Source organism: Argopecten irradians, chromosome 13 (assembly GCF_041381155.1).
Source record: "Argopecten irradians isolate NY chromosome 13, Ai_NY, whole genome shotgun sequence".
Lineage (NCBI taxonomy): Eukaryota > Metazoa > Mollusca > Bivalvia > Pectinida > Pectinidae > Argopecten > Argopecten irradians.
Window position 1 is genome coordinate 18393594 of NC_091146.1, and position 19436 is coordinate 18413029.

At 37.1% G+C, this 19436-nt stretch overlaps 1 protein-coding gene across 1 annotated transcript; it reads right to left on the minus strand.

The window, feature by feature from the left end:
- Positions 1-4863: 4863 nt before the first annotated feature.
- On the minus strand, positions 4864-16837 carry LOC138306061 (sodium-dependent glucose transporter 1B-like). The gene is made up of 3 exons (XM_069246408.1): positions 16712-16837; positions 6507-6792; positions 4864-6053 (listed from the first exon to the last, which is right to left on the minus strand). The coding sequence occupies exons 1-3, from the start codon at positions 16757-16759 to the stop codon at positions 5011-5013; spliced, it is 1377 nt and encodes a 458-aa protein (XP_069102509.1). The 5' UTR covers positions 16760-16837; the 3' UTR covers positions 4864-5010.
- Positions 16838-19436: the final 2599 nt, after the last annotated feature.

Below are 19436 nucleotides of genomic sequence, written 5' to 3' on the forward strand. Positions count from 1 at the left end.
ATATATTAATGTTATTAAATGCATAACACCTGCTGACAAGTTTGAGAAATTGTAAAATAATTTGTATTGTAATAAATACGATGTGCCAATGATAATCGTGATTGTATACATTTGTTGTTGTTGGATACTCGACTAATTGTGAAACAGGGAATTTTAAATGTGCTTCATATTTAACCGTGATAATAAGTGTATGTGTTTGAATGTTTAGGGATATGAAAAACATGTATTTGTAAACTGTGTGTAAAAAAAAGTTAAAAAAAACAATTAATGACACTAAAATCATTATATTAATTCTGATGAATTATATTTCATAGAGATAAAACAATCCAACGAATCGAGATTTAAAATGCACTGCAGGTTACTTCCGAACCATTTCTCCTTCATGAAAAGTTTTTTGTCCGTTTATTGTTGCCATGGCAACACTACGCCAAACAATTTTATATAACAGAATAAATTAGATAAAGAGTGCCTGAATCTAGATATTGACCAATATTATACAATTATAGCATTTTGATGAGGTCGATGCATGTTTAATTGACCAAAGAAAAATTGTCGACCGATGACGTAGTCCGATGTCGATAATTTTTCTTTGGTCAATAAAACATGCATCGACCGAACTCAAAATGCTACAATTGTTTTATAATTTGAATTGGGTTTTCTTTACAAGCAATAAATAAAAAGACATACAACAATTTAGTGTATACATCTGCATTTGTATTTGTAAGGATCATACCGATGGTACGAGGATTAAGATACAGCATTCTTATTAATCCTCTATTTCCAGATACATGTACAGTAGAAGATGGCGAATGCATCATCATTAGTTTTTAAGTTCTTTGTATCTTTGTATTTGTAGCTCCGACGTTGTTTAAAATGTTTCATTTCTCATCAAGACTACCGGCAGAGAGGCAAACCCGTCTATCTATCATTCGCTGTGTGTGACGAAAATGTGTTACCAACAAAATTGGCATCTTAGAAACGCTTAATTTATCAACGTTATAATGCATGTCGCATTCAAACGTTATTTGCGTAAATCACTTCGACGCTTTGATGCAATACATCGGGAACGATAACCCATTAGTATGTCCCCCATATATGTCAGTACCCGTATGCAGTCGCCGCCATGTAAGTACTTTTAATTTACTGTACAACCGATGATTTTCGCGCGTCAAAATTTTCACGATTTGATCTAAAAAAGAGAAAAGTTTGGCGATACAGATATAAGTTTACACATGCAATCATTTCTTTATATTTCGTGGATCACATTTTCAAGATAATAGCAATGCTCCGCGAAATCGCGAAAATATCATCCCACGCGAAATTAACTATTTCTATTGTCTTGTGTCAGAATTATTGGATACATCAAACAGTGATGTATTCACTATGTGTACCCTACATGATATCAAAAGTTGGATAACAATACACTTTAAAACTTATGTTTGTTGTGCTGTTGTTTGTATGACGCATAGACACTGGAAAACTACATAACTGTATTCAAATGGCATGGTAAACAACATACGTTAGTACACATCAGCCATCTTGGCATATTAACCCGAAACGAGGCTTAGCTATAGTATGTATCAATAAAGCACTTATAGTATAACTATAGACTGTTTCATATAATGTAGCTCTAGTACATATATCTATGTATAACTCTACAATATCTATATATACTGTGAACCAACATTCTTTCTCGTGCGATTTACTCTCTCGATATCGTAAATTTAAGTATCGACAAAAGTCAGTTGGTTTACAGTATAGTATTGAATTACAATGAGACATTTGTTTCCTTTACCAGTCTAGATATCTAAAATACACCTATAACTAACTAAAGAAGGGACGATGATTTTTTATCCGGGCAGTCATGACTTCAACCAACATTTAAATCTGATAAACACTTAAAGGTCATATAAGGACCGGAACATCAACATTGAACTAGCCATCATATTTGTTTGCATTACTTATAGCTAGATGACCGCTTGGTTTCGTTAAGCCATGCATTGCGTTTGATTATCATCCTAAAACTCAAAGGATAACGATCACAGAAGGTATCTGTTTGCTTAGCGTGAACCATCGAGATCAAAAATTGGTTAATAATGTACTGTGCAATTGAAATTTTCTTTTCAGGTATGAAAGTATTATATACTTCACCCTGTTTAAATTAGTGATAGTTCGTGTGTCTTTACATCACTTCTTAAAGCTGACAATGCAAGTTAAAGAGCATGCGTTTAAAATTAAAATAAAACAAATTTGAAATATTTTTTTCATAAATTGTTTCTGAAACATCCCCCAGTTATGACAGTGTCGTATCCAAGGAAGTGGCAGCAATTTTTCTTTTTGCTCTGCTTAGTTACCTTCACTGGCCAACCCCCTATATAAAGCACGGGTCTTGACACACGTGCGTCATTCCAAACATATCTTGTCTCGGATACACATGTCCCGATATTGCAAATAGCAATGTCAAACTGAAAACTAACCTGACAAGGTTTCATGGAAATAATACATGAATGTGTTGTCGGCTAAATCCCAAAATATATCCAAAACGAACTAATAAAACACTTCAATATAAACTAGGTTTAACACGTAAACCGACACTTGTGTGTCCTTGGTAGTTTTGGCTTGTTCGGGACAGGTAGTCACGTGCACTTGGCTAGTCGAGTACATCGGTTACGATAATATACGTGGAGATATGTGGACGGTTTATTATTTGGATTTCTATTCACTTGTGTGGTAATTTCTTTTTGACATACATGTAAATGACATCTTTTCCGTCGCTTTGGAAATTAAAAAATAAGACACTTGATTATTTTCAGTCTTTAGCAGAACCTCATTTATCACATAATCCGCCTGATATCCAGTGATTTCGCCCGTGTAATATTTTTGTGTATGTCACTAGTGTAATATGACATGGGGCGATTTTCATTGGCTGGACATTCATTGTTACGTCAGACAAAAACAATAAAATGACGTCAGGAAAAAAAACATTACGTCAGGAGTACGATGACGGCGGAACAAAATGGCGGCATCTGCTAGATTTTCGGAATAGATTTTGACGTGAAATTCTTTGATATGTAGGTATTTGTAGTTATGTGATAAAAAGTGTCTTAAATTTGTGTTCAATTCATATAAGATTTTATAAACCTCGTCTTGAAGATTTAAGTATTGCTCGCCAAGGCTCGCAAAAATAAAAACTTCTTAGACTCTCTAAAATCTCATATGAAATGAACACTCATGTAAGATCCTATATTTACTAATTGAGTTGAATGTTCTTTTAAATTGAATGTATTCTGTATTTGTATATTACGGAGTTACTTGCTCCTGTAGGTATGTATTGATAGCTACATCATGCTTTTGTGTGCATAACGTTGATGATATGCAAATCCGAAATAAAAACAGCATTAATAAAATATTTGTAAACATCTGTGACGCTTTTTTTAATATTACACACTATATTTATGTTAATTCAATCAACGTTTTAGTGTTTATCATTAGGTTTCAGTAACGTGTATTTGGTGTTGCGTTACTCGACAGTGTGTAAACATAATCATCATTCTGGGATTGATCTTTCACTGAATATGTTAATGCTTTTTTTCTGTGAGATATCAAATGAACGTGGGTTGAAATAAAATATGCTATCTATTTTAATAAAAAAAATTATGAAATATCATATGTACAAAAATGAATTAAAATGCAGCTCTGTTTCATATAAAAAGTCATTTTCATATTAATTATTCATAAAAAATGAGTTTGATTTGTTCTAGCTTATATACAGCACTTACACATTAGCCTAATATCAAGATAATTGTAACGGACCATTTACGTTCTACGAAATCCTTCAATATAAAATCCACATAACATCGCCATGTGTGTTAAGGATGTAGTCTTCTGAGGTTTCAGTCCCGTTGAAGTCTCGCTTCGACAAAGATCAAAGAAGTTATGAGATTTTCAAATACAATTTATCAATATCTGTAGCAAGTTGCCAGTTGCAAATTTTGTCAAAGAATTACAGTTCTAACTTTAGCAGATTTTTTTATACAGGGATAACCCATTTGGCAGCCATTTTGAAATTGTGTCTTTTTTCGCTTTGAGTAGAGCCAAAGTTTTACCATTTTTTACTGAAATTGTTTTTACTTAAATCATCACTGCACCAGCATTTTTAGCTGTATCGTGGTAATTTTTGCTGTAAATCTTTACTTGGTTCGTGGTAATTAAAATATTGAGCATTAATGTGTGAAATGATTCACTTTTTCCACTTTATTTTTACATTTAATGGTAATTTGAGCACATTTATTTTTTACTCTAAAATACTGAAAAATAACAAATATTCAAGTGGGGCAAAAAAGTAAGCACACGGACCCCCCATTTTTCTGCCTGATTTTGAAAGAACAACCTTTCCCTATTGATATGCAAAATATAAACAAAAGTTTAATACCAGAACTTTTTCTATAAAGGGTTAGATTTGGCAAAAAATGGCTGAAAATGATGCATTTTGTAGTTCAAAATTAAGGGGTAGGGGTAGCATATATTGTTATTCTGAGAAAAAAATATTAGTCTTATTAATCAAAACTGGTATATTTTAAAAGAAGACTACTGGAAAATAAATTCTACAAACATTAATACATATTGATCTTTCACTGAATATGTTAATGCTTTTTTTCTGTGAGATATCAAATGAACGTGGGTTGAAATAAAATATGCTATCTATTTTAATAAAAAAAATTATGAAATATCATATGTACAAAAATGAATTAAAATGCAGCTCTGTTTCATATAAAAGTCATTTTCATATTAATTATTCTTTGAAAATGAGTTTGATTTGTTCTAGCTGACATACAGTACTTTTACATTAGCCTAATAATCAAGACAATTGTAACGGACCATTTACGTTCTCGAAATCCTTCAATATAAAATCCACATAACATCGCCATGTGTGTTAAATTCAAAATTATGAAATGTTCAACAAATATTCAATATTTGAATCATGTATATGCCAGTTCATCCGAAAAAAAATTACTCCATTTCCTGGTATTTATTTTCGTCCGTTCCTTGTTGTCTTGACAACAACACACCAACTGCATACGTCATCATTAATAACGCTGATTCTGCTAGAAGAACGTACAGGAACCACATCGGTGAGAAATGTTCCATCAGTGTGCCAATGATGACGGGATTGATGGTGGCGCCACAGTCGGCGGCTATGTTAAAGTAGGAGGAGATAACTCCAGTCACAGGAAAAAAATCCTCCTCTGTCCAAGTAAAGATTGTCGGGAGGACTATAGCAAAGACAAATCCAGTGACTGCTACAGAGATCCAGACACAAATAGTCATAGAGTGTTCAGAAAATAACAATACACATCCTAATGCTATAGAAATAGAAAAACAAAATAACCCAAGGATAATCTTCAGATTTACATACGTTACCCAGAAAAGAGCTGCAAATCGCCCAAGCCCAATACAACTATACAGTACACAAAGGGCATACGATGCATTAGATTTGGACCAGCTTAACTGTTTAGTGCAAAACGTTGGCAGAAATCCCGAAAACGATTCCTCTATTGCGATATACAAACCTGTCATCAATCCCATGTTTATTAGAATTATCAGTTTCCGGTATTTTGAAAAATCCCTTGCTGACGTCATTTCCGTTGAAACTCGTTCTGAGTAAATGTCCGATTTAAACATTATGAACATAAATAAGTATGCTATTGCTACTATCATTATGATACAAGAGGATATAGCATAAGCGGGAGACAGCGTACGTGTTATATCGAACGGAGCAGGAATCTGTAAATTTGTTCTGGTAATATTGGCGCTTATACTCAAACTCCCGTTGACATGCGTGTCAGTAGAATTTACAAAGGTATCGAATCGTCGTCCTTCATATCCAGGTTCAGTGTCTTCTAACATTTGCTGGTCTGTCATAGGTCCATTGGACAGAAACGGTGCTGTAACGAGAGGGGAGATAACTCCACCCAGAGAATCACTGAAGTACATGGCCTGCATAAATCGTCTTCCACCATTTCCCCACACAGCCAACATCTCAGCATTTACCGCTGTTAAAAAGAAAAGGAACTGTTATCACACCAAAACATCTGATAATTACATGTAAGAGAAGATCATTACAAATTTTTAATGAATCCTTTTTTAATTGATTCGCAAACTACCACCAAATGCTGCAATAAAATGATAACTATTATTAAAAATAATGTTTAAGGAATAAATATTCATTTGAAAAAATTAAAGGTAAACTTGAACAGACGTTATGGAGCTTTTCAATCTAATCCTGAGGAATTTTATATTTTACTGATCGACTGATGGTCTAATACAGGTTTATAAAGTTATAAGCTGCCGCTTAACTTTAACAAGACAAGAGAAACTAAAGCCGCAAGACCGGTACTCGAACCTGGGACGAACGAATACTAGCCGGATGCTCTACCGATTGAGCTACATGGTCACAAATGATCGACCCAGCTCAATCTTGCTACACAATATATCATTTTATTTACCTGCATCTAATATACCGTTGCAGAAACCAGCGACAGCATGAACCAATATCATGATTGCATGAATATTACACCAAGGAATGGTTGCCATGGAAATAGACGCCAGTACTAAGGCGATAAACTGTATCAAAAACTTGTTGACGTGACTACAAGCAACACCATACGTAAACGATCCGACGACGAATCCGAAGCTGAGGAAGGTCACATAAAGGGACGAAGCAGCGAGACTGACCGACGTTATCTCCTGAAGGTCCAATAAGGCTGTGCTGGTCTGGGCTAGGAGCCATCCCTACAAATAGGAAAACACTTCAACATTGATGTCACTAGTTTTTTTAATTTCATCGGGGTATGAAAGAAATTTTGTTTGCAAACTGTGTAAATCCGCGTAGCGGATTCTCACAAAAATTTGCGAACTAAATTTATTTCATACCCCGATGAAATTTAAAAATAGCATCATACATGCTTTAAATTAATTTTCAATGCTTCTTGATCAAATGAAATACGTTTGACACGTACCATTGCATTGGTTTTTTAAGGGATTATTTTTCCAAATCAATGCGCAACTTGTGAACTTAATAATAATATAGACATTCGAAGAAATGGATATGGACCTTGTGTATAGGAGATTGAGCTCGGAATAGAAATTTGACCCGGCCATAATTGGCTGGTTAATTGTGAATTTCAAAAGAAAAAATGTTTTCTGACAGGTAGTTATTGCTAGGAAACAATTATATCAATTTGGAAATCCACATTGAAATTTAGGTTCAAAATATCATTTGTAATAATTAAAAGATAAAACAATTAAAATTTCAGATTTTTTCAGTGCAAAGTGCACCTTATTTTAGAATGGCTACCCTAGCAAGAGGGACTGAAGGGATCTGAAGGACCCGATCTTTTATTTCTATCTAGGGTTATATGATAAACCTGACTTTAAATTTATTTTATAAGAGTACAATAGCTAACTAATATCCAGCTGTTTAGATAATACATTTCAAAACTTTAACACTGTGGTCTATATATACTGATATACAACGTAGATGAAATTGAAAATTAATAAATTACAACTGTTATGTAATGTTATGTTATGTATCAAATATCATATCTACATCTACAACGTCTCATTTAAATGAACTTACAATCTGTTAAAATTCGATACAATTTAATCGTATGAATATTCTTATTCACATTCAATGCGTATCAATCGCACGCGCATTCAATATCAGCGGTATCAATCGCACACCGCTATGTATCAAAGATACATTCCATCAGACCTTCGTTAAAATGTGTGATTAACATTTTTAGCTATTTCTCAAACAGGTGCAAGATACAGTTTTAAATAATTAAACACTTTATTTCAGCAGATCTTCTACAATTATGTACTTAGTTTTATTCGAAATATTCTTATTATTTCATTATTTTGCTATTGGCATGAATCTTATTTTCGACTGATTTCTCGTTCTCAATTGATTTGATTTAAACATATTTTATTATGAAGCCCTCTCCCTAAATTTCCAAATTGTTGCGAAATTGATTCGAGTAGGTTTACTCAAACACATTAATGGTGCATTTATTGTATAATTGTGTATTAAGAAATTTTAGTTGTTTGCATGTTACCATCATACCATTTATTTTCGATTAGCAAATCATGTTGTATACTATTCATCTTTCTATAAGAAGAGGAGTTTGAGTGGTTCAACCTACATTTTGTATTGCCAAGACAGTAACATATTCTTAAATGAAGTAATAAAAACCATATAGTTGTCATCTTATGTAAATTGAAGGATAAATCTAATCCTTTATTGATATTTTATATTCTATGATTAACAAAAATCAGTTTGATTGTCTTATACATATCACCGTGGGTTTTGATAGGCTAACTTAGTAAAAAGAAAGAAACATAACACTTACGTTAATACATGTATATCACCATAATACCAAATCCAGGTTTATATCATAATTATACATTACCGTTTCCCGGGATCCGATTAGTCTGATAATATTCCGAATTTGCATATTACAGAGTTATCTGCACTTGCGGGTAGGTATTGATTGTGACGTCATGTGTTTGGGAGCGCAACGTCATACGTTTCGGAGAAAACGACGTGAATTGCGCTCACAAAATCATGACGTAGCAATCGATACCTATGCGCAAGGGAGCTAACTCTGTAAAATGCAAAGACAGAATAGGTACTGTAGAACCAAACTAAGATAGGTTTCGGAAAATATTGTGATGTAATAGACTAGAGGATACTTGAGAGCCTGCTGGTTAGATATTTAGGTATCATCATTTTGTAAAAGTTACGTGTGTATGTTGGACAGTACATCCTCGTGACGTCACGGCGTCAACAAATTCTCTATACATCCTCGTGACGTCACGGCGTCAACAAATTCTCTATTTTCTCTGTAAACTTTTAACATTTTTTTCACAAATATGACTGGTTTTACTATAAAAGATGCAAACAACGGAATTTGGTTTGAAAGTATCACGTATTGTTTCTTGTATGGAAAATTGACTTCCCGTCGTGGATTTCTTCGAATTTATTTCAAAATGGCGGGATATTATAGCTGTAAAATTGCAATAAAACGTCGAGGTATGAAAGAAAAATACTCTTTCATATGTGGATATGAAGGATAGAGATATTTTACCCTCGGGATCACAAAATGTTGCAAAACTCTCGGCAAGCCTCGGGTTTTACTACATTTTGAGACCCTAGGGTAGAATAACCCTATCCTTCATATCCACATATGAAAGAGTTTTATAATCGTAAATATCGTTAGACAAATGTATAATAACACTATTATGACGTCACACGTAGATTTGACGTCATAAGCTTTAAATGACGTCGCATGATTGTCTCAGTAGATGAAAACGTCGCATCTGAGCTGAATTTCTACTGTTTTATATAGAGACGAAAACTGTTTTACTTATACTTATAAATTTCGTATCACATAGCCTTAGTTCTAAATACAATTAACAGCATTAATGTTGGCATACAATATACAATCAACTTACACATATGAAATAGGCCATACACATGCATACGCTGTAGAATATAGGTCTCCATTTTGGCCATTTTTGGTTCCAAATCCTCATCCTGTGTATAAAGTCGTAGTTCCTAACAGGCTTTTTTGCCCACTATATTAAATTTGATTGAGCTGTTATATATGTATCCCACTGATATAAAATTTACATTATTTCATAGTGTTAATTTTTCCAGATCGTCGCAGTGTTTATAAGTCCAGTCACACAACCTGACCTAAAACAATCCTCACTAGCTGGTATCTTTACCAGAAATGAGACGCGCTATCACTGACATGCATTGTGTACTTGCCGGGGGTAATAATGATTGTATTTGAAACGATATAAAGTGACAATATGATTGGTGTAATTGTAAACATATTCATGAATACAGTTGAAAGTGAAATATATACAGACTATTGTACAGGTCAATATGTTATTGGTGTAACATAGTTCAAAGGAAGGAGGGGATACAGATAGCCTATGGATAACAACTGGAATAAACGATACTCACAAATTACACTTGTCATACAAAAGATGTTTTAAACAGGTTTTGGTGTTAGAGTGATATAAATGGTCCAATATCAGCTCCTCATACATACAACAACATAACAGAGTACAGTGTTTGAGTTATTTCTCAAACAATCAAGAGCTGTAAATGCATTAAAGCCTTGATCTCAACAGAGAATTTTGTCATTATTATTCCAACTATTATTACTTTTTGATAATTGTTAAGCTACTTCTTGTCGCGTGGTCTTATTGTCGCGTTTCCCTACTCTCACATGGCATTATTGTCACGTTACCCTATTCTCACGTGACTTAATTGTCGCGTTTCTCTATTATCACGTGGCTTTATTCTCGCGTTTCCCTTTTCTCTCACATGACGTTATTGTCGCGTTTTCCTATTCTCACATGGTTTTATTGTGGCGTTTCTCTATTCTCACAAGGCTTCATTGTCACGTTTCCCTGTTCTCACATGGCTTTATTGTCACTTTTCCCTATTCTCACATGGCTTTATTGTCACTTTTCCCTATTCCCACATGGCCTTATTGTCGCGTTTACCTATTCTCACGTGGCCTTATTGATGCGTTTTCCTATTCACACTTGACCTTATTGCCCCGTTTCCTATTCTCATGTGGTAATATTGTGGTGTTTCCCTATTCCCACGTGGCTTTATTTTCGCGTTTCCCTATTCTCACGTGGTCTTATTGTCGCGTATCCCTATTCTCACGTGGCCTTATTGTCGCGTTTCCCTATTTTCACATGGCCTTATTGTCGAGTTTTCCTATTTTCACATAGCTTTATTGTCGCGTTTCTTATTCTCACGTGGCTTTATTGTCGCGTCGCCTTGTTTTCGTGTAGTTTTAATTGTGGCGTCGCCATATTGTGGTGTTCAATGGTCCCTTGGTCATATTGTCGCAAGGCCTCTTTCTCGCGTTTCCTTATGGTCACGTCGGCCTATTGCCGCGTGAACTTATTGACGCGCTGCCATACCTTATGACTATATGACTGCTATTTAATTCCATATGGTTCCACTGTATCTGTGCTCAGAACAGTTTCCGCGAATTACGCGAAAACTAACTGGGATACAGTATTAAACAAGGTGTCGATATTGACTGACTGTTGTTATGTGTAATATAATTTATTGAATATTTAATTATGACTGTAATTCAATTTAAGAATGAAACCAATAATTTAAATGATCTTGCATGTTCTTTAGAAAGTATGAAGCCAATAATTTAAATGATTTTGGATGGTCTTTGGGAAGATTACACTGCCTGATTCTAAAATCTTTAAAATTATCAATATAATTTCTTGAAATTAAATATTCTACCATAAATCTTATCAGCTTAATTGTCTTAAATAATAATGTTGTGGGCCCGACGTAATTATACCTAACAAAATTATACTTATAATCGTATAAATGCTACGTATAATACCATAATACCAAATGCAGGTGCATTTTTCATATTTATAGATACCATTTGCAAAGGATCCGATTGGGTACCAAAGACCCAAACCAAAGATAGATACTTCATAGTCTTTAGAATTGGTATATAGATTGTAAAATGCTTCAATATTCTATACAAGATGGCAGCCCCATGTAAAATATTACCAAGATAGTGAATCTTAAAATTAATTCCCGTATTCACTTCCACATGTAGCTCATTTTACTAACACACAAATAGATCTTCTGTATCGATTTTTTTTCTTCTATTTTTAAGATAACTGTTTTCTTGGGAATTTTTAGATATGCCAAACCCCACGAAATCGCGCTTTTCAAATTCCTTTCAGCTTCTTGATCCAATGTATCACTTAATCATGCAATCAGTCATCAATATAGAACTTGTCCTGATAAAACAAGGCTATGTTTATCCTCGGAGGGCATTTTAGAAATGAATATATGATACTTCGTTATTGTGGGGTGCACCAAGGGTAATTTACCTTTACCAGGTTTATATGTGATGAATACATTAGTAAGGTTGATTGCACTCATAAACATGTGAGTAAAAATGTGCATGCTTTACCTCGTTACTGGTACGACATGTGGTGAATGATACGGTTGAATGCACGTTGTTGCTCTTTTCAGTGTTTGTAACTACCTGGTTTATGCGTGATGTAAGCTTCAAACTGTGGTATATATGTGAAAGGGTACAGCTGGCCTTGGTCCGCTAAACTTGCCTATATTATTAGGCTTTTTTCATTTTTTTTCCCTAATATATAGTCAGCTCGCGGTACCTCTTAAAAACGTGAAATCGTAGGACATGTTTACGCTGACGTAGCGTAGGCCAAATCTGTCCTACGATTTCACGATTTTAAGAGTACCGCGAGCTGATTATATATTAGGCAAAAAAAAATTTAAAAAAAAAGCCTAACAATATAGGCAGGTTTAGCGGACTAAGCTGGCCTCAAACCACAATGATACTTCCGGGTCGTTTTAGACGAATGTAGTGCATTTTTAATTTTTAGGAATGTTATAAAATATTTTTTTCTGATCTATTGCTACTATGTGTATATTTTTTACATATAATTTAATATCTGCACTACCGGGAGAATTTTGTTTCAACTCATTCTTGGAGGTTTGTTGTGCGGTAGGACACATCATGTAATAAGACTTGAGTAGGCATTTCTGGTAACTTTTCGAATTTTCCTATAACATTGTAGGTTTGTGACATATCTCGAAAACGAGCACATTTGGATCACTATGGCTTCAGCATACAAATAGCTAAATTTAATTTCAGTTTAATAATTTTTATTTATTTTTATTTTTTTTTTTTTTTTTTTTTTTTTTTTTGCAAATTTTTAGAAATATTTTATTTTCATTTTCCTTTGGTATAAGATATAGTGAAAGTAATTGTGGTCTGAGGCCGGCTACGATGCCCGTTAGGTATACTACAGTTTTCGGCTTATCTCCTATCCAACTGTGTGGTGATAGAATGATATAGCAAGTATTACCACAGGCCATACCTGATACCCGATTCTATTCACATACATTCCTTGTTTCCACAAACAATTTGACAGGAAACAAGATAGCACACATCTATTAAGGTAGTGAGGTAGTGTTAATGCTGAGAAACACTTTTCATTATAATGATTTTATCACAACCCCTTCCGATCGAGCTTGGGATAATATCCCGGCATAATTTTTTATCAGTTTGGCCTGGTCCTCGGCGTAACACCGAACATGGCCGGCCCCGGTGGCCGAGGCTCTCAGGCAGCATCGAGTAAGTACCCGAAGAGTTTTAACAAGAAGTTAACTGGTGTTCGGTAGATTTTCAAAAACACATATCCTTCACACTTTGTTTAAGTATCGTCCGTTATATCTGGCCAAGAATCGAGCATTACCACACTGCCCGACAATCGCCCAACATTTGGCCGGTGCCATATCAAATCAGTATCCCCATCTAAAAAGTTTTCAGATACTTGTTCTGCCCACCAAAAACGTGTTCCCTTATTAAATGTGTATCCCCCCTTGGTCTATGCTTTTTACGTTCCAAATAAAGATTGATAATGTTAAGAAAATATACAGAAAATCAGTTGTGTATTCCTATATAGGTGACAAGGTAGTAAATTACACCTGGTTACTTGAGATATAATTAGCCACCATATATTTATCTCGATCTAAATTTTCCCTCTGATAGACATCATACTTATAACTTATAGATATCCCTATCCTGGTATTGTACAGTTTTTTGATAGACATCATATAAGTACCCCTTATCACAATTGCCATTTACCATTTTGCACTTAACTCATGTATAAATTGATTAATTCATTAAAGATGCTCCACCGCTGACAAATAGTATTTTTTCACTATCAAAAACAGCAGCAGACGATTTAGTATTTTTCTTCAGTTAAAAAGTTACTTACTTTACACCATTACCACCGTTGAAAAGTTTGAGCTTCTAATTTTACTTCAAGTTAAAAATATATTACCATAATATAGCACAAAATAATAGCATCCCGAAAAATTTCTGTGGCACTATATTCTATATGGAATGAAGTACTGATTGCGCATGACCCAAAGGCAAAATGAATTATTTTATATTATTTTGTGTGTTAATTAACTTATGTATGTACGATTAAACACTTATTATTGTTCAAATGATGAATATCATTTATGCTCTGTCGGCGGTGGAGCACCTTTAAGTATATTGTCTGATGAATGGTAAGTGTTTATGTTCTTATTATTATTATACCTCATGTCTGTAATTAGTTGAAACACATCACATGACTGGGAAATAAAACGTCGTATTTCCCTCGGGTGAAATAAAACATATTATCCGGCCTCAGACAAGAATCTTTTATTACTATTGATTAAAATGACGTCACGTGATATCCAAGATATAGTTGTATCGGGTTAGTAGAAATCGTATCAGGTTTGGACGATAGAGTTATCGTTCTTTGCCCCTAACGTCATTAACAACATGTCAAGTAACGCTTCGCGACGACGTCACTCAGAAGAGATGGAGACAAAATATTTGAATGATAGGGCTGATGACCACTTTCGAAGCAAACCGAAATCAGCAACACTTATTTAGGGTTATTTAACAGAAATGGACCATGACAACGCATTCGAGTCTTCAATGAGCTGATAATTGTTTAAGTTTTGAGTCGTTTCGGTTTCCATACATAATGCATTTTGCAGTTACTTCATTGGTTACTTCATTGAAAGGGACTTTGACGGGATAAATTCGTTACATAGTTTGTAACGCCTCGCCCGATACAATTTTATTTTAGACCCAATATTTTTCCGTATAAGGTCACTAACAAACTGTGTAACTAATAGTATTTCCCTGGAGCACGTGCCCCTATGGTGACCGCCCGTCTTTCACATTGAGTTATCTCCCCTTCCGATTGTACAACAAAGACGCACGAAGCGAAAAACGTTATTTTTACTCATCGCGAATTTAAGTAATATTTAACCCAGAGTAGCAAATCGCGAATTTTCGGTATAATAAACATTTTATGTCCGCGGTGGCAGTGTAATATGAAGGTTTATTTACCATCAGATGAAATATTTGCACCTTCGGGTAAATAAACCTTCATATCACACTTCCATCGGGGCTATAAATGTATATTCCACATGTTGATAACAGTGTCTGTGATTAGTTGAAACACAACACATGACAGGGAAATAAGACATCGTATTTTCCTCGTGGGGAAATAAATATCGTATTGCCCTGGGGCACGTGTCCCCATGGTGACAGTTCATCTTTCACACATCTCCCCTTCCAGTTGTGCAACAGTGACAGTCGAAGTTTAAAACGACAATTTTCAATCTCCCAGGATAACGAATTGAATATGACCATTCGATTTAATTATTGCCAACTAAAATCATAACAATCACTATTGATATTACGGGGGGGGGGGTTACTTTTTTGATAGGGGATACAAATTTGATATGACATGGGGCCTGGTACAAATGTTGTTCGTTGTCCGTAGGATATACTCAGGCGATATTCGTACAATGTCCGGTGAATCGGCAAGTTATCGGTCTAAGTTCGCTAGTCTGTCTACATTCTTATCACATTAATCAACGGTTATAACGAACCTCTGGGAACCAATGGAAATATTTCGTTAAAAGCATGGTTTGCTTTACACCATATATATTTACTTTTCTGTTTGGTAATCTCTGTAACTTGAAATAGGTTATTGTGGGTTAATTATAAATAATGTATTTGTAAGGTGTAACTTCATGTTAAGCGTTTTTTATTTCAATTTTGTGTATCTTAAGATGCATGGCTAGAATTGTGTCCTTCTATTATTTATTCCGGATCTTCATAATACAGAGTTATCTGCACTTGCGGGTAGGTACTGATTGTGACGTCATGTTTTTGCGAGCGTAACGTCATACTTTTCGGAGAAAATGACGTGAAATGCGCTCACAAAATAATGACGTAACAATCGATACCTACCCGCAAAGGAGCTAACTCTGTAATATGCAAAGACGGAATAGTGTATATCCATACTATATCTACTACTATGTAATTCGTTTAAATTATCATAATTAATGTTTGTATACTTACACAAATAAAATAGGCCATACACATGCAAATACTGTAGATAATTTGTTTACAGTTAATGTCCATTTTGTTCCATTTTAAATTCCAAAGCATCATCCCGAACTGTATATAAAGCTGTGGTGTACTATTTCTTCACGATTTGCTTTTTTTATTCCAATTTGGTCGAACTCGAATTCTTATATAATTTTCACTGATGATAAACTGTGGAATTATCCCATAGCGCCATTGTTCCTGGTGTTTATGATGTCTACATGTACCAGTTGAGTGAGGGCCACACCACCTGACACACAACTACCTTAGCCAGTATTTATACTAGATATGAAGCGCGATATCTCTGATTGTGGAAATGCCTCAGCTCATTATAATAATGTTTAAACCCATAGAAAGTGACACTATGAGTGGCGTTATTGTTAAAATGTTCAACAACATAATTAAATTAGATCGATATCCATATTACGTTATTAGTAAATATCTTAAACAAAGGAAGACACTATATATATATATATCAGTTACGGGTACATACTGGTGTAAATTTATTTTTTCATTTCAGTAATACGTTACCATAACTTTAGTATGCATATCTTCCACAATTTCCCATTCATTTGTATATAAATATGAACAAAATTAAACCCCATAAACCTCCCGTAAGAGGCCCCTCTTACCTGCCTGTCGAGCGTACGCACGACCGGAAATACATCCTTCTTTTCCATGGCGCTGAACTGACTGGACGTGTCCACGTATTCTCAGCGTCATTTCCACTCCTTACAGGGCGGTATTCTCTATTTTTCAGAGTTTTTATACTGCTAGTTTCTGCAGTTATTACCGTTTGTTATTCCCGTTTGTTTGTGTAGCGTTCGGCCGTGTTTTTGGCCCGTTTTCACCTCCCGTGTTCCGACACGTGGCGGCGTGTTTACGTTCTAGTTTGTAACCTTTTTGTTGTTACACTGTTTGTTTACCGCTTAGTTCTGTGTTAAACGTCTGCCGTTTTTTACACTTTGTTTGCGGTTTTCTTTTACAGCAAGTGAATAAATCGTGTATTTATTTCTGCTTTCGTTTTGTCGTTTTTGTTGACGATATTTGCGTACTTAGTCGTAGTATTAAGTGTACCATGTCTCACGTCGGTCAACATCGCGGTACTATTGATGGGTGCGATCATTTTTATAGTGATGCCGACCCCCATCTTTCATGTCCGCAGTGCCGTTCCTGCTCTGATACTTCACCCTGTGATGTTTGTTTACTCGGTGATACTTCAGACAGGCCGGCGGCGACTCCTCGGCGCCCCTCCTCTGCTAGGAAGGTCAAGTCTTCTGACAGAAGTAGGGGGAGACGCAAGGCTATTTCCGGCAGGTCTATGGACTCGCCGGCAGATAGTTATGTTTCTGACCCTTCCCTCCCCGCCCCGGCGGTTTCGTTAGGTAGTCAGGGGGCGGTCCCTTCATCCCAGCATCAGTCTGGTTCTTTGATTGGACAGCCTGGCGCAGAGTTGGCACGCTCTGACGCCGAATTGTCTGGGACCTCTCGTAAGCCTTTTCAGAGCTTGCCGTTAGGTAGAGTTGTGTCCCAGTCTGCAGTCACCAACTCTGTTGGTGGCTCCGGTGTTCCGGCAGCTTCTGGTCCTTGGGAGGGTCCTTGTCTGGCTCCTTGTATGGCTCTGCCATCAAGTTTGGGTGCTCCTCCTGCTAATTCCTTTGGATTGCAGTTGGCTCCCTTGGTCAGCGTTGCTGGCAGTCGGTCAGGACCTCAGTCGTCCTTCCCTCCCAGACATTCCTTGCCAGGCTCCAGTCAGTCTGTGACTGGCCCTGGTTTATCGGTGTCTGGGAACCCGACTTTTTATTCGGGCTCTGGGTCGGTCGATCAGTCGGTTGATTTTCATCCGACGGCTTTCCCTAGTCCTGGGGTTAATCCTGCGTGCGCGCAGGGTTCTCTGGGACAACCAAACCAGCCTGTGAATGGTTTGGGGACTCAGAATCCCGGCAGTTACGGTTGCAATCCGTACATGTCCGGGTCTGCTTCCGGAGGGAGTGGCGGATTACCTTCGTTCTATGGACAAGGTTTCCAGCCCCAGACTCAGGCAGGTCAATTTGGCCAATCCTGGGGTCACTCCCAGCCCACGGGACCTCCTAATTGCCCCCAAGGGTTTGGTTTTGGGCCATATGGTTTCCCTCCATGGCACCCTTGGGGTTTGGTCCCTCCCACTCAGCAGCATTTCGGTGGGTTGTTGGCTCCCCCTCCCCAACAACCTTCCCGTTCTGGGGCCTCTCTGGCCGGCACTAGGAAGCGTCACCGGACTCCTAGTGCTACCGCTTCGGCGGTCAAGGCTGCTTCGCGGTCCAAGGGGTTGGCTGGCTCTAGTTACCGAGCTTTTTCGTCTCGACCTAGAGTCAAGGTGGTCAAGCGTTCTGCTATTAAACGCCCCCACCCGGAGTCTAATCCTTCTAGTCTGGAATTAGCTCCTTTAGCTACCCCCTCTGTAGAATCTCACCATTCTGGTTTGGATTCCACAGAACCTATGGACTGTGGGGATTCGGGCACGGCAGAGCATGACGTTCTTTATCTGTCACCTGGGTGCTCTGAGGTCGATGAACCTCCTTCAGAGGATCCATCTTCGGATGGCTCTCTCTCTGAGGACGAGTCTCAGTGTTCGGATGAGGCTGAGGATGATGTGGTTGTGGAAGCTTCCCACCTCATCTCGGGCATGCGTGCTTTACGCGCAGATGTTGCCCTTGTCCTCGGCGAGAAGGATTGCCCACCTCCTTCTACGTCATCGGTCCCGGAGGCTACCACCTTGCTTAGCTCTGTGGTACCTCCTAAGCCTGCTCCACGCAGCGATAGGACCCTGCCTGAGGGCACTATTGTGTCCTCTGCTTTGGCCACCGCCCAGGCTCGTGTGGCAGAGAAGAATTCTTCTGCCACTCGTGCTCCTGGGTTTCCTGGGCTGCAACTCGGGGTGTCTGATTTATCAGAGGTTAAACCCTCTGATTATGGCATCCATGACGGGAAGTTAGCCCCGCATCCAGCAAAGCTGGAGTCGAGGGATTTGGCTTCCTGGCCCGGGAAATTGGTGGACCAGGTGGTGTTCCAGGCCAAGGAACATCACAAGATTGAGAGGATGTTGCGCCTCTCTCTCCATATTCTGTCGTACGTGGATTTTTTCACTGTATCCTTGTACAGATTGTCCGACCTGCCTGAGGGTCAACTTTCTGACAAGGAAAGACAGGATATGCAGGACAGACTTACGTCTGCCCTGAATTCAGCGTTGCGATCTGTAGCAGTGTTGCAATGCTCATTGCTAGCAGACGTAATGCTTGCTCGCCGCTGCTCTGTCCTTCGAGACATGCAGGTGAGCGAACCCTTCCTCTCCCGACTCTTGACAGCCCCTTTCACTGG